This window comes from Eptesicus fuscus, chromosome 8, assembly GCF_027574615.1.
Source record: "Eptesicus fuscus isolate TK198812 chromosome 8, DD_ASM_mEF_20220401, whole genome shotgun sequence".
NCBI classification, from domain to species: Eukaryota; Metazoa; Chordata; class Mammalia; order Chiroptera; family Vespertilionidae; genus Eptesicus; species Eptesicus fuscus.
In genome coordinates, this window is record NC_072480.1 from 81,484,104 (window position 1) to 81,499,835 (window position 15,732).

General features: G+C 39.4%; 1 protein-coding gene across 1 annotated transcript in view; it reads right to left on the bottom strand.

Annotated features, from left to right (window-relative positions):
- DDHD2 (DDHD domain containing 2) overlaps positions 1 to 1,680 on the bottom strand; it is a 28,313-nt gene extending 26,633 nt beyond the window's left edge. Inside the window, 3 exon segments of the mRNA XM_028152510.2 lie at positions 69 to 259; positions 1,462 to 1,644; positions 1,647 to 1,680. Coding sequence (XP_028008311.1) covers positions 69 to 259; positions 1,462 to 1,644; positions 1,647 to 1,680 — 408 coding nt within the window.
- Positions 1,681 to 15,732: the final 14,052 nt, after the last annotated feature.

The window sequence follows — 15,732 nt, forward strand, 5'->3', positions numbered from 1 at the left end:
TAGAGGAAGAAAAGATTAAATAAGAAAAAAAAATAAAGAAAATTAGTTTAAAGGGGTCAAAGGAATACCTCTAACACTTGGCTGAAGCTCTCTGAGTAGGGAACATACTTATTATCTTTGTCCCCCTTATAAAACCAGGTACATCGTCTCACTTCTGATGCTTGCTCATCCCAGTACACAGCATACCGCATCCTCTCCCCCAAATGAACGTCATACCGGCCCCCATCAGTGGGGACAACTTTCCCATTACAATCTTTTCCTATCAAGAATTGAGAAGAGGAAAAGAAGTACATTTATAAAAATAAATCTCCAAAAATACAGTTCTGAGTTATACTCTAAATAATGTCAAGAAACATGTGAATGAACATTTTCTACATGATTAAACATTAAACAAAATGGAATTTAATTGCTAACCTTCTATTTTACAAACCATCAAAACCATTCTTGGTTTTAATGAAACATGAAAAAAATAATACCCAAACATTGTTCTGTTCCTTTTCTGAGGAGATAGCAGTGTCCCTTAAAAAAATGTATATAGCCCTCGCCAGTTGGCTCAGTGGATAGAGCATCGGTCCACCAGCTGAAGGGTCTTGGGTTCATTTCCGGTCAAGAGCACATACCTCAGGGGCATGTGTGGGAGGCAACCAGTTGATGTGTCTCTCTCATATCAATGTTTGCCTCTCTCTGTCTCTCCCCCTCCCTTCCACTCTCTCTAAAAATCAATGGAAAAATATCCTTGGGTGAGGATTAACAACAACAAAAATGTATTTAAGCCTGGCCAGTGTGGTTCAGTGGTTGAGTGTCCACCTATGAACTAGGAGGCTGCGGTTCAATTCCCCGTCAGGGCACATGCCATGCTGCCAATCAATGATTCTCTCTCATCACTGAGGTTTCTCTCTCTCTCTCCCCTCTCCCTTCCTCTCTGAAATCCATATATCTATCTATCTATCTATCTATCATATATATATGTGTGTATGTATATATATAGATATTTTTTTTTTTAATGTATATAAGACAGCTTTTCTAAATTTTTTCCTCAAGGGACCAAAAGGTGAATTACTGACCATGACTAGCATGATGATAAAGTAGTAACTAGCATGTTTCATAAAAGAAGAAAAAAAACAAGTGACAAATTAAAGAATTCATTCTATTACAATGTGAATGTGACCCCCCCACACACATACACTCTTTATAAACAAAAACTGAAACATAACCTAGAACTAAGAAATATTATTGGATAACTATGCAGAAATTACAATAGGTACTGAAATACAGACCAAATTCTTAAACATTATCAATTGTCTGGGTAGTAATGCAGAGCTTCTGTATAAAAATGCTATAAGGGATAACTAGGGAAAAAAATCTAAAATTTACTTTTAATAGCATTCACTAGAAGGACTAATATTATAGTTGAGATGACATTATGTCTTTGTCTATGATAAGTCATCATTTTTCTCCTACCAGAGCCATATGCTTCTTCCAGCTGCTGTGAATCCTCAGAGTTGAAAGGAATCCATGTCTCCTTAGAATCTATTACCTTACAATAAAACCAATGAGGAGAAACTGATTCATACAAACTGCCAGCATCCATGTCTATTAGCTCAAAGGAACTACATGAGTTTGGTGATGGGGATGGATCTGACAAGTCAACTGTTTCTGGTGTGATTCCACTGATGACATTTCTCTCTCTAAAACACAAGATAAAAGAAAACTATCAGAAAAATTATATTCCTCCTATTAACAGTCATTTCTGCAAAACAACAATAAAAAAACCCAGCAATCTAGGGGGGTTACATAATTTAAAATAGCTATTAATTTATTTTATATTAATAGCTGGATGGAGGAGTGGAGAGGAGAGAGCTTTAAACAAAATGCTTCTTGTAGTCAGAGCAACCACTTTGTACTGGTCTCCCAATTCTCTCAGAAAATTGCATGGTTTTAGACAAGTTATAAAACAAACCCAGAAGCACAAGAAACACATGGTCAAAAACTCGATTGCAACAAAAACACTTTAACCCAATTTCCCATCTAAGTCTGGTGCCAAAGGCAAAAATTTTGCTCCCTCTTAACGCCTAGAGGTGGTAGGCTCCAGGCCCCCTATCATTGCCCACTTACGTGATAACTGGAATCTTAAAATATTGAAAATAAAACTCTTCACTTAAGAACCAGTCACTTTTCATTGACCCTTGAAGTGTGCTGAATTAGGGACCATGATACAAATTCTGACCGCGAACACAAACCCTTGCTTGGGGCCACTGTGCGCACGCGCGCGCGCACCCCCTGACACCGTCCGCGTCGCAGGTAAAAAGTAACAGGTGACCCTCAAGAGCCTCCTTCCCTTAAAAACGTGACCGATGCGCTTCTACCCCTTCAACACTCGGACCACTCGGCACGCCCAACAGTGCAGACGTGGGAAGTGCACTGCGGCTCCCCCGGGCGGAGCGCGCACGACTCCCCTCACCTCGGCGCCCGGCGCGGCGGGACGGCCAACACCTGGCCGCCTGAGCGGACGCTCTCCGGGCGGTCGGCCGCTCCAGCTCCTTTTCCAACACAAATTATTACCCCAGCCACCTGGGCGTGTCTCTTCTCCCCCACGACCCTGGACGCCTGCAGCCCAGATGTGGGACCTTGGAGCTCGGGGACCTGTCTCCGACCCCGCCGAGAGGAGCGGGGCCACCAATGGAAACAAGGCAATTTGGGGCACAGTCGATACAAAGGGCCACTTCCCTGGAAGCGAAACCACCCCCACCCGACCGGGTCCTCCCAGCACCTCCATTCCCTGCCTCGGGCATCGCATCCTCCTCTGCCCCCGCATCTCCATCCCCGGTCTCCATCCTAGTCGGGCCTCCCTCGGTCCGCCGGTCCGCCGCCGACCCCACCTCGCCGTCACGCACTCACCTGGCAACCCCGCTGCCTTTCACGCTCTCCTTCCCTCGAGGGGAACACGACATATCCCAGCGCGGCGGCCTTTATCCGGAGCCCGGGTCGGGTGGGGCGGGGCGGAGCAGGGCGGAGCCTGTGGCCTCGCCAGGTTCGCGCCCTACGCTAGGCTCCACCGCGCTCCCTGCGGGCGAGGAGCGGACCTGGCTGCGGAGAGCAAAGGTGAGGTGGTTGTGACCCCGGCGCGTACACGTCGCGTGGGACGAGGAGAGCGGCAGGGGTCCTGCCCGGAAGTGTCGCGAGAGGTGGAGGGAATCGCGCGAGATGTGGCTCCTCCCTGCGGGCAGAGAGCCGGAGTGCTGGGCCGCTGGGCATGCGGGCATGCAAGTGCGCTGTGCCCCGCGCTTTGAGCCCGCGGGCGGTATGAGGCCGGCCATTAGGAGGCTGGGTTGCCGAAGAAGACCTCATAGCTGTAAGGCAGCCCTTGGCATTTCAGTTAAAGGAAGGAGGAAAGCCCAGCCCTCTCACTTAATACTTGGGAAAACAGGCCGCCTGACCACTGATACTCTCGCTAACTCTTACCCTACTAATGGGCCCCAGGGATGGTGCGGAAGCCACGGGAGACGCAGGGTGCCACGCCCCTGGTGAGAAATAGGACAATAGGGCGCCAGCAGCAATGTCTATCCAGACCCACATCTGGGTGGCTGGGGAAACGGATACAATTGGCACTGGCAAGGAAAAAGGGTTATCTCTAGGGCTTTGCCCCCTCCCCCTTGCATTTATTTGGATTTAGGGGCTGCCAAAAGAAGGTATCTCAAATAGAGGTAGAGGTGAGCTTGACAGGATTTAAAAGCTGCAAGGGAGGTTGGAGACTAGATATTTTTGTTCTAACAAGGTGACATAACTGAAGTGAAAAGTTGAAACGAATTTCCCACAGTCATGAAGCTGAGCAGTTACTTTTCTGGAAGACCTCAATTCCTTTGGGGTAATAATTGAGTATTTAGGGCAAGGGTTTGGGTAATGTTTTTCAGTTTTGTTTTGTTTTTAATATGAGAGGAAGGGAGACATCAATTGGCTGCCTCCTGCATATTCCCTACTGGGGATTGAGCCTGAAACCCCGGTATGTGTCCTGACTGGGATAGAAACAGAGACTTCTTGGTTCATGGGTCCACCCTCAACCACTGAGCCACACATGCTGGGCATCAGTTTTGTTATTTCTGCAGAAACTAAGAAAAACTGAAAGAGGAAATTTTTATAACATTAATTATCCTATAGGTTAACATATATCAAGTTTATTTATACCTTCTTAAATTTATAACACCTAAATAACTTCTGTTCTCTACAGAGAGGATGAAGAAAGCAAGGACTGTGCCCCATTCTCTAGATCTTGTCAGATGATTGGCTAATGTAATAAACTAACAAAAAATAGTAATTAGCATTTACTGAGCTCTTACTATGTTATAGGCACAGGTGTAAAGTAAGCATTTTACAAGTATAATCCCATTTAGTCCTCAGAGCAACCTGATGAAGTAGATACTATGGTTTCCCTATTTGCAGAGGTAAAATGACTTACCAAGTCATACTACCAGCAAATACAGAGCTGAAATTATAAACTCTTCACAGCCTGTACCTAAATAACTTACCTAAAATCAGAGTAATTTAAGTAACAGAACTGGATCCTAAAGAGTGATGTTTATGTAGGTCGTACCTATAACTATTTACTACTAGAGGTCCAGTGCATGAATTCGTGCACGGGTGGGGTCCAGCCAGCCCCGTGGTCAAACACCCGGTAGAAGGGACAATTTGCATACTAGCCTTTTATTATATAGGATACTAGAAATTAAAACAAATTTAAAATTTATTAATTCATTTTAAAATAACATTTTGTGTAAATATTTTTATAGAAAAATAACTTTTTCAAGATAATTTAAAAATCATAGAAAAGAACGATGTTGCTTTACATTTTCATAAATTTCTTTAATGTCTTGCTTAACAGAAAACCATTGGATTCTCAAATTTGCTTCTGTACTTAATCTATTACAATTTTAGTTCTGAAGTATATGAAGACAAATCCAGTCTCAACTATGTAGTTGGAGAAGGAAAGAGTAATTTCCATAGCCTTTTCAGGTATAATTGTAGATATTCTTTTTAATAACTACACTAAAATTCAGCAAATGGTAGCTTCTTAAAAATTAGTTGCAATGTGAAATCTGAAAATGTATCAATGAATTTTTTGTAGTACTCTTAATAGATTAAAATCCATTGGTCTACCTGGCACTTTAAATGGATCTTTTGCCTATAAACTATTTATGACATCATGTGTTGGTGTCTTGGAAAATACCAGTTCACTTGAGCTATGCAATCTTCCAAATGTTAACAGTTTTCATTATATGTTTTTTAAAATTACCACCAATCTCAGAAAAAATATTTTAAGTATTGGAAAACTGTCAAGCTCATAGCACAGCAAAAATGTCCAAAATTCTACTTTTTTCTTGAAAAGGTCAGATTTTACCACTAGCAACAGTTGTTTCCCTTGCAGTGACAAGCTCACTTTGTTTTTGTGGGGATTCATTAGAGCCATCCCATGATGTGCCTTAAGTGGTATGTGGATTATTTTGAGCTAAAGGCAAAGGAGATCCTGAGGGCTCAAGAGAAACTTCTTCCCCCACGCCCTTAGCTATCTGGAGGACTTTGAATGAGAAGCCTTGCCCATAATAAGAGATTGTCAGAGATAACCTTTTTGGACCTACTTATATGGTAGGACAAACTACTAAATTACTGAACATGTGCTCACCCTGCAATGACCTTCTGAAGCCCCAAGGTGCCTTCCCTTATCCCTCCCTACCTCAAATGTCTTATATATCCATTTTCCCTTTCTGTTTAAACCTCTCATGTATGTGGCGTTCCTATGCACATGAAAGTCAATTTTATTTTCTCTTGTCAATTTCTTCCTTCTTGTTGATTTGATTATTCAGCCAGCCAAAAGAACCAGAGGAAGGAACGGGGAATTTTTCCCCTTTCCCATATTTTCAAGAAAAGTTCTGCCAAATACCTAACAATTGCAATAGCAAGTCAAATAAAAATGTTCCATGAAGCCCTAACCGGTTTGGCTCAGTGGATAGAGCGTCGGCCTGTGGACTGAAAGGTCCCAGGTTCGATTCCGGTCAAGGGCATGTACCTTGGTTGCGGGCACATCCCCAGTAGGGAGTGTGCAAGAGGCAGCTGAATCGATGTTTCTCTCTCATCGATGTTTCTAACTCTCTATCCCTCTCCTTTCCTCTCTGTAAAAAATCAATAAAACATATATTAAAAAAAGAAAAATGTTCCATGAAAAAAGAGAGTAGCTGGTTCAGTTACCAATTCAAATAATCAAGTCAAGTGCTTTTTCCTCAAGAAACCAGCATACTTCAGAAGGTGGAAATGTTTTATGCATATTATTTTGTCATATAGAATATGAACAAGTGTGAACTTAGGGTTAATAATAAGATTAGTTTTTGCTGCTTGATGAAGAGTATTCTTAAGTGAAACTGATAGTTTTTTATTATGAATGCACAGCAGTGGACAATGACTGATAGTACAATTTGTTTCCACTGCCTTAATTCCTGCTAAGGCGCCAGCAGTTTTACCCACCAGTACTTTTATATCCACGGGGGGGTGGGGGGGGAGACAAATCATGTCTTAGTTATTAAGGAAATAGTTTGTGATCCCTGAAAAGGTTTCTACAACCTCACCCCCGGAGTCCATGGACCACCCTTTGAGAACTATAGCAATTAAATGTGCCCACCCTGGGGCTTGGGATACAAAAGTAATGAATAATATAATACCTACTCTGAAGGAGTTTACAGGAGAGACAAACAGGTAAACAAAGAAATATATCTTGTTGAATGCTATAACAGGCAGGGATCAATTACTCTTTGATTACAAAAGAATAATCAAAGACCACCCTTACCTCCAGAAATTTTCTTTCAGTGGGTCTTTGGTGGGATTCAGGAGTCTGCATTTTAAATACTACAGATGGTTTAGATGCAGATAGTGTGAGATCCACTCTTAGAGAAACACTGCCTTAACCAGTATAAATTTCAGGTTCCCAAGAAGGCCCAGTAGGTAGTATCAGAGATAATGTCTTATGGTATATTTCTCAAAAAACACTGCTTAGTTTCATTGGCTATTGTTTGCAGCTAAATAACAAATCTACCAGCAAAACCCTGGCCGGTGTGGTTCGGTTGACTAATAGCTCTGTGCACTGAAGGGTGGTGGGTTTGATTCCCAGTCAGGTCACATGCAGGAGGCAACCAATCGATGTCTCTCTAAATCAGTTATTTAAAAAAAAAAAAAGTCTGCCAGCAAAGACTTAAAAGGTAAAATCTGAAATAAGCTCTACTTTTTCCCTTTCAATTTTCTAGTGCAGGGGGCCAGATAAATATTTTAGGCTCCTGGGGTCATAAGGTTTCTCTCATAGCTAATTAGTTCCCCTGTTGTAGCCAAAAGCAGCCAGAGACAATATGTAAACCAATGAGTATGTTTTTTGAGAGATACCATAAGACATTATCCCATTAAAACGTTATTTACAAAAACAGGCCGTGGCTTAAATTTGGTTTCTGGTGGTAGTTTGCTGACTTCATGCTCCAGAGCAAAAATTCATGCTAATGGCCAATAAGTTGCCTAAATAGCAAAAGGAAGAATCTGAGGGTCAAATGGATTTCATATCCAAAGTTGGAATAATTTTAGGCATCAACTTGAATTCTCATTTCTTCCCAGAATTAACCGTATTTCAATATTTTAAAAGTATGTGTTGAGTGCCTATCAAGGCATTAGGTAGTACAAGAATACATAGTTTTTAGAGGCAGAAGTCCTCAACCCCTAGTAGACACCTAGGCATCCAGAGTTGAGAAAACTCATCTCTGATGCTCTGACTATAAAACAAGACCAGGGTTTTGGGCTGTGTGACAGAGATTCTCAAACTCTAGCTGGTGTGGCTCCTGTGCACAGAAAGGTTGCTGGTTCAATTCCCAGTCAGGGCACATGCCTGGGCTGTGTGCTCGATCCCCAGTAGGGGGCATCAGGAGGCAGCAGATCGATGTTTCACTCTCATATCAATGTTTCTCTCCCTCTCCCTCTCTAAAAATCAATTAAAAATTGTTTTTAAAGAATATACAGGCTGCTACTGTGAGGCAAGGTGCTTAAATCAGGAACACAGAAGACCTGAGCTGAAATTTCAGCTGTATCGCTTACTTTGTTTATAAAATCAGAATGTTAGAACTAGAAGGAAATGTAGACATCCAGTGTGATATTCTATTCCAGCCCAAAGTGGTGGTTTTCATAAGTCCATAAGCATTAATGAAAATGCATTTTATTACTTTATAGGCGCACCTGAAGAGTTCCTGCCCTCAACTTGAATAATCTTAGATTTCTTTACTTTGAGGAAAGTGAATTATACTTTCCTTATGATTTCTCTGTCTTAACTTCATTGAGGGCTGTTTGTTTTGAAAGCTGATAACTTCAGTTTAAATGGTCCAGCAAGGTGGCTCTCCTCTAGCCCGTGGAGGTTTCCATCAAGCCAAGTCCTCTTGGCAACGGTGGTCAGATTGAGCATATGTAAATATAGCACATGCAAATGTAAAATATAACACTTTTAGAAAAGGGGGGAAAAAACAGGAGCAAATCTTCAGGAACTGGGGGTGAACAAGGACATCTTAGAAACCTGGAAATCCTTAAAAAGGAAAACCGGTAAATAGGATTTCACCAAAATTTAAAAGTTTTGTTCTGTAAAAGACTGTTATGGAGTTGAAAAGATGCCCTGGCCGGTGTGGCTCAGATGGTTGAGCATTGTCCCATGCACCAAGAGGTCAAGGCAAGTCATAGATTCCATCCCCGGTGCAGGATATGCAGGAGGCAACCAATTGATATTTCTCTCCCTTTTCCCTTCCCCTCTCTAAAATGAATAAAAACACATTTTTTTAAAAGATGAAAAGACAAGCTATAGACTAAGATAAAATATTTATAAACCACATATCCAACAAAGCACTCGTATCTAGAAAACAAAGAATTCTTAAAATTCAACAATGAAAATACAAATAATGGACCCCAAATTTGGTTTTAATACCCTTCTTCAATAAGAAGGACCAGGACTTCTTGGAGAAATAACTGATTCTACAACTAGAACAGGAAATACACAAGATGAGTCTGGAGAATCTTATAGTGCTAGAAAGTAAGGAAGGACTTAAAGAAAAAAGCCACACAATGAGGGGGCATGTCAAAAGGACACAACTGAAAGAGCTCCCAATGGCCCAAGCAAGACAATTTGAGTAACAAAATAAGATCATAATACAAAGTATTAGATCATAATACAAAGTATAAAATAAATGAGTCCATATTGATATAAATTATTGACGAAATATGTGAGAGAGATTAGACAAATCTCCCTTGCAGGGAAATTCCAAATAATTTATGTAGATAAACATTCTCAAGGAGGTGGAGGCTAACTCCCCCACTCCTTAAGTGTGGAACTGCATACGGTAACTTTCTTCCAAAGAGTACAGTATTGAAAAAGGGGGGGAAAGAGCGACTTTATAGTGGAGAAACCTGACAACACTACCTCAGCCAAGTGATTAAGGTTAGCATCAACAGTATAAGTTATGTTGACAGTATATACATTTGTTATATGATGAGAAGGGCACTTACCCCTGTGGTCTTCCATAAACCCACAGCCCAAGTGTAATTATGAGAAAAACATCAGACAAATCCCAGTTGCGGGACATTCTACAAAATATCTGACCAGAACTCCTTTAGGACTGTCAAAGTCATCAAAAATTAGAAAAGTCTAAGAAACTGTCACATCCAAGAGGCTTCTAAGGAGATGTGATGACTAAATGTAATGTGGTATCCTAAATGGAAACCTAGAAGAATAAAAGGATGTTAGGTAAAAACTAAGGAAATCTGAATATAGTACTGACTTTAGTTAAAAAGAATGTATTAATATGGTCCATTAATTGTAACAAATCTACAAAACTAAAGTAGAAAGTCTGTAGTATATCACAATTTTTCTGTAAATCTAAATATTCTAAAATAAGTTTATTAAAATAAGTCCACTTAGAAAATGGGCAAAGACATGCACAGGCATTTTATGGAACAGAATACACAGATGGCAAATAAACACATGAAAAGATTTTCAACATCATTAACCATTAAGGAAATGCAAATTAAACCACAATTAGATATCATTACACATCCATCAGAATGTCTTAAAAAAATAATGGCAAGGATGCAGAGAAATTCATACACTGCTGGTGAAAATGTAAAACGGTGTAGCCACACTAGGAAAGTTTGATAGTTTCTTTAAAAATTAAACATGCAACTATCTTATGACCCAGAATTTACACTCCTGGGCATTTATTCCAAAGAAACAAAAACTATGTCCCACAAAAACCTGTACATAAATATACATAAAAGCAGCTTTATTTGTAAGAACCTCAAAATGGAAACGACCCAGATGTCCTTCAACAGGTGAATGGTTAAACTGTGCTACATCTGTATCTCAGACTACTCCTTGGCAATAAAAAAGTACTGATACAGGAAACAGCTTGGCTAAATCTCAAGAGAATTATGCTGAGTGGGAAAAAAAGCCAATCTCTAATGTTAACATAATGTACCATTCTACTACATAACATTCTTGAAATGATAAAATTTAGAAATGGAGAAGAGATTAGTGGTTACCAGGGGTTTTTAGTATGGGTGGAAAAGAGAAGCAGGTGTGCCTATAAAAGGTCAAGAGGAAAAAGTGTGATGATGGAATTGTTCTATATCTTGACTATCTGAATGTCGATAGGATTGTGACATTACAGCAAGGTTTGCAATATATTACCCTTGAAGAAAACTGGGTAAAGGATACATGAAAGCTCTGCATTATTTCTTGAAACTGCATGTAACTTTATCTCAAAATAAAAACTTTAATTTAAAAAATACAGTAGTCTCCCCTTATCCACAGTTTCACATTCCATGGTCTCAAGTTAGCAGTGGTCAACCACAGTCTGAAAATATTAAATGGAAAATCTCAGAAATAAACAATTCCTAAGTATTCAACTCTGGGCCTTTCTGAGTAGCATGATAAAAACTTGCACTGTCCCATTCCTTCCCGCCTTGGACATGAATCATCATCCCTTTGTCCAGCATAATCCACACTGTATGTACACTACACTAAGATACTTATAGAGACCACATTCATGTAAGTTTTATGACAGCATATTATAATTATTCTATTTTATTATTAGTTGTTAATCTCTTACTATGCCTAATTTATAAATTAAACTTTATATAGGTACGTATGCATAGAAAAAAAATAATATATATAAGGTTCAGTATTACCTGCAGTTTCAGGCATCTGCTGAGGGTCTTAGGATTTATCTCCCCTCACATAAGAGGGAGCTGTTGTACTCCCAGTTACATTTGAATTTCAGAAAAACAATCCTTTTTAGTCCCAGCATGTCCCACGCAATATGTAGAACACACGTATACTAAAAGATGATTTGTTGTTTTATCTGAAATTCAAATGTAACTGGGAGTCCTTTGTTTTATCTGGCAATACTACTCGTGGCATAAGGCTACCAAGATAAATTATATATTGCAAAAATAAAAGAACATTTAAGGAATGGCTGAGAGAAAATGTGCACTGATCCCAGAAACCCCTAAATCCTCACTCAGCAGCTGGCACCTCCTCTGCCTCGTATTTCATTACAGCAAATGTGCTATTATTGCCCACTACTGTAGAAAAGCCACATAGAATCCTATATAATAAAGAGGTAATATGCAAATGGTCGTTACACCGTGATTCGTAATGACCGATCACCAGGAGGGCGGGGCAATGAGCTACAAGCAGGGGAGAGCTACAGGAGGGCAGGGCAGTGAGCTATGAGCGGAGGAGAGCTACAGCAGCAGTGGACAGGGCGGCCAGCTGAGGCAAGCGGCAGTGAGCTACTCGCACACAGATTCATGCGCAGGGCCACTAGTGTATATATAAAACCATCCTGTTTAAACACAGGATTGAAAACTATCCAGACAATATTCTCTTCCCAATTTCAAACTTAAAATGGCTATCCCACTCCAAGAAAGATAATAATTAAAATGGTTAGGGTGTGTTTTCTAGGAATAATTTTGAGTCTCTAGTAAAGTAACACTATAAAAAATACAAGCAAGAACTACTAGATATCTGAGAAATTTCTTTAACATGATAAATATAGAGATAAAAAAAGAAAGGAGCCCTGGCCAGTACGGTTCAGTTGGGTGAGCATTGTCTGGTGCACTGAAGTGTCACGAGTTCGATTCTCCATCAGGGCACATACCCAGGTTGCAGGTTCGATCCCAGTCAGGATGCCTATAGGAAGCAACCGACTCATGTTTCTTCCTCCCTCCTCCCTCTCTTTCTAAAATCAATTGAGAGAGAGAGAGAAGGAAAGAAAAAAAGGAAGGGAGGGAGGGAGGGAGGGAGGGAGGAAAGGAAGGAGGGAGGGAGGGAGGAAAGGAAGGAAGGAAGGAAGGAAGGAAGGAAGGAAGGAAGGAAGGAAGGAAGGAAGGAAGGAAGGAAAAAGAAAAGCAATTTTGGAGGAAATCCATTATTCATTAAGAACATCAAGAAATTATCATTAACATCCTCAGGGATATAAGATGCTATAACCACAAACAAAAGCACAACCTCATCAAGGAACACACACAAAAATATTCTAAAAATTAAAAAATATGATGGAAGAAATGTAAAATTCAAGAGTTGTTAGATAAAGATGAAGTGAATCTCCCACAAAGTACAACAAAAAGGCAAAAAATGAAACTCAGAGAAAACATAAGTAAATCAAAGAACTAGTCTAAGAGCAGAAACAGCAGGAATTGTCAAAATAGTTAATAGAGATTAGGGTGGTGGAGGGGAGAAATTAAACAACAACAAAAAATTCTTAAGACTTAAGGGCATGAGTTTCCAGAATGAAATATGCCCAGAAAATAGAGAAAAACAGACCCACACCAAAGCTATACCTTAGGAAATTTCAGAAGAGAGGGGACAAAAATATCCAAAAAGCTTCCTTAGAGAAAAATTGGATTTTATACAAAGGACCATGAAAACACATTTTCAAATATGCAAGATATAAAAAAATTATGTGCCATGCACCCTTTCCCAGGAAGCTACTAAAGAAGAAGCTCTGTGAAAATGAGGAAATAAACTAAGAGAAAGGCTACAGAGAAAAGGAAACCAACAGTTTGAGTAGAAGACCCAGAATGAAAGTATGCACCAGGAACATACCAGTTCTCCGGTCAGAAGGCTCTAGTTATGTCAGGCTTCCTAAGAGAAGACTTAGACAAGTGGTGGATGGTTTGGGGTCAAATTAATCATAAGTACATAAGCAAACAAAATAAAAAAGATAAATTATTAATTCCAGGGAAAACAAGTTGTTCAGGAAAGTTAAAGTAATCACAGTTTACTACATGACTGAGCTCTGGTTATCATTTTCATAGTCAACAAAATTACCATATACCTAGATTGAAAGTTGAGGGGATGAGGACTGATATGTGTGTATGTTAGGGGCAGAGAAGTAAACCTAAACTTTCCTCTATAACAGAAAATCAGTAAAAATGACCTAAAATTCATAAATCAAGAAAAAGCTCTTGAAAAATATGGAGATAAATTTTTTAAGACTCAATTGAAAGTGGTTGCTTTTGCAGAATAAAAAATGGGAGTGGGAGCAGGAGAATTGATTCTTTAAAATCATAACTTCCATAGAATTATTTGATTTTTTTTTAACTCAGCTTTTTAGAAAGATGAAAAAGAAAAAAATCAGCTAAGACCGGTTTGGCTCAGTGGATAGAGCGTCGGCCTGCGGACTCAGGGGTTCCAGGTTCGATTCCGGTCAAGGGCATGTACCTTGGTTGCGGGCACGTCCCAAGTGGGGGGTGTGCAGGAGGCAACTGATCGATGTTTCTCTCTCATCGATGTTTCTCTCTATCCCTCTCCCTTCCTCTCTGTAAAAAAATCAATAAAATATATTTTATTTATTTTTTTATTTTTTTAAATATATTTCATTGACTCTCCACAGAGAGAAAGGAGAGGGATAGAAAGCCAGAAACATCGATGAGAGAGAAACACCGACCAGCTGCCTCCTGCACACCCCCCACCGGGGATGTGCCCGCAACCAATGCACATGCCCTTGACCGGAATCGAACCCGGGACCCCTCAGTCCGCAGGCCGACGCTCCATCCACTGAGCCAAACCGGTTTTGGCTCAATAAAATATATTTTAAAAAAAAGAAAAAGAAAAAGAAAAAAATCCACTCATCAACTATCCATCCCCAGAAAAACATTTTTTTAAATGCCAATTTAATCTATATTCTTAAACTTAAAAAAAAAAAAAATCTGCACAGTCCTGGCCAGTGTGGCTCAGTTAGTTGAGCACTGTCCAGAACACCAGAAGATGGCGAGTTTGCTTCCCAGTCACAGCAAATACCCAGGTTTCGGGTTCAATCCCCGGGTAGGGGTAGGGGCATTGCAGGAGGCAACCAATCAATATTTCTCTCTCTCTCTCCTCTCTCTCTCTCTCTTTCCCCTTCCCTCCCTCCCTTTTCAAAAATCAATAATTTAAAAATCCAATACTTTTAAAAAATTATTTTTAAAAAATCTGCATATCTTTAATAGTATTACATCAACCAACTAAAGAAGTATTTTTAAAACCCTATTTTAAAAAGCATTTCAAAGAATTCACACCAAAAATGTAGAGACAAGCATAATGCATCCCCCAGATATTTCATTAGGGCTTGTTTGTCTAATGTTTATATTTGGAACAACAGTGGCTTATTATAAAAAAGACATAGCTGTATTTAACATGCCAAGGCTAGATCACTTTATTCAAGATTTTGACAAAAATTATCCTCAAAGTAATATAAATTTAGACACTTATTAAAGTCCAGATGTGAAATTTCAAGAAAATTTTGAATTCAGTCTAGAGTCAATACTAAGTCAAAAACTGAACCAAATTCACAAATCATAAATACTACTTTCCTTCATAAGTTCATTATATTTTCTGAAACAGGTTACCAATTTAGTTTTCCTTTCTCTGATATTGGTATTTGGAATCAATTTAATAAGGTTCACATCTTTAAGTTCTAAGTTTGTACTTATCCTGAATATTTTGCTATAATTAAAAAATACAAATCCAGAAGTGCTATCCCTTCCTTACAGAAGAATTCCAATCAATAAATGTAGAATGAGAGAAACAGAAAATCACCATTAGACCACCACAGTAGTAACTGACAACACAAGCAAGATTCACAATGGATACCAAAATGAGTGGGCAAAGGTTTAAGCAGAAACAGGACATTTGCATAGTCTCAAAGTATCTTCAGCAAATATTTAGTCACTACAAAAGAAAGTAATTTTCAGTAGAGAATCCTAACAGACACCACCTTGGGTAGTGATTAAGGTTAACAACACCAGAAATACATTACAACATCAGGTGTCATAATATATTGTCACAGATTGGAGGATCCTACAGACACATGACAACTAAATGCAAGGTGGGATCCTAGATTGGATCCTGGAACAGTTAAGTAAAAAGAACATTAGTGAAAACTCTAAGAAAATCTCTACTTTTTAAACTCTCTACTTTAGTTAATAGTATTGTGTCAAGGCGAATTTCTTACTTTGGCAAATGGTCTATGGTTATGTAAGATGTTAACAGAAGGGGACTGATGTCACCCCACTAAATTTAATTTTAAATTTTAAAAAAGATGTTATCAGAGAGCAAGTTGAGTGAAGAGTATACAGAAAATACTATTTTTACTACAACTCTTCAGGAGGTCTAAAATTACCCGAAAATTTTAA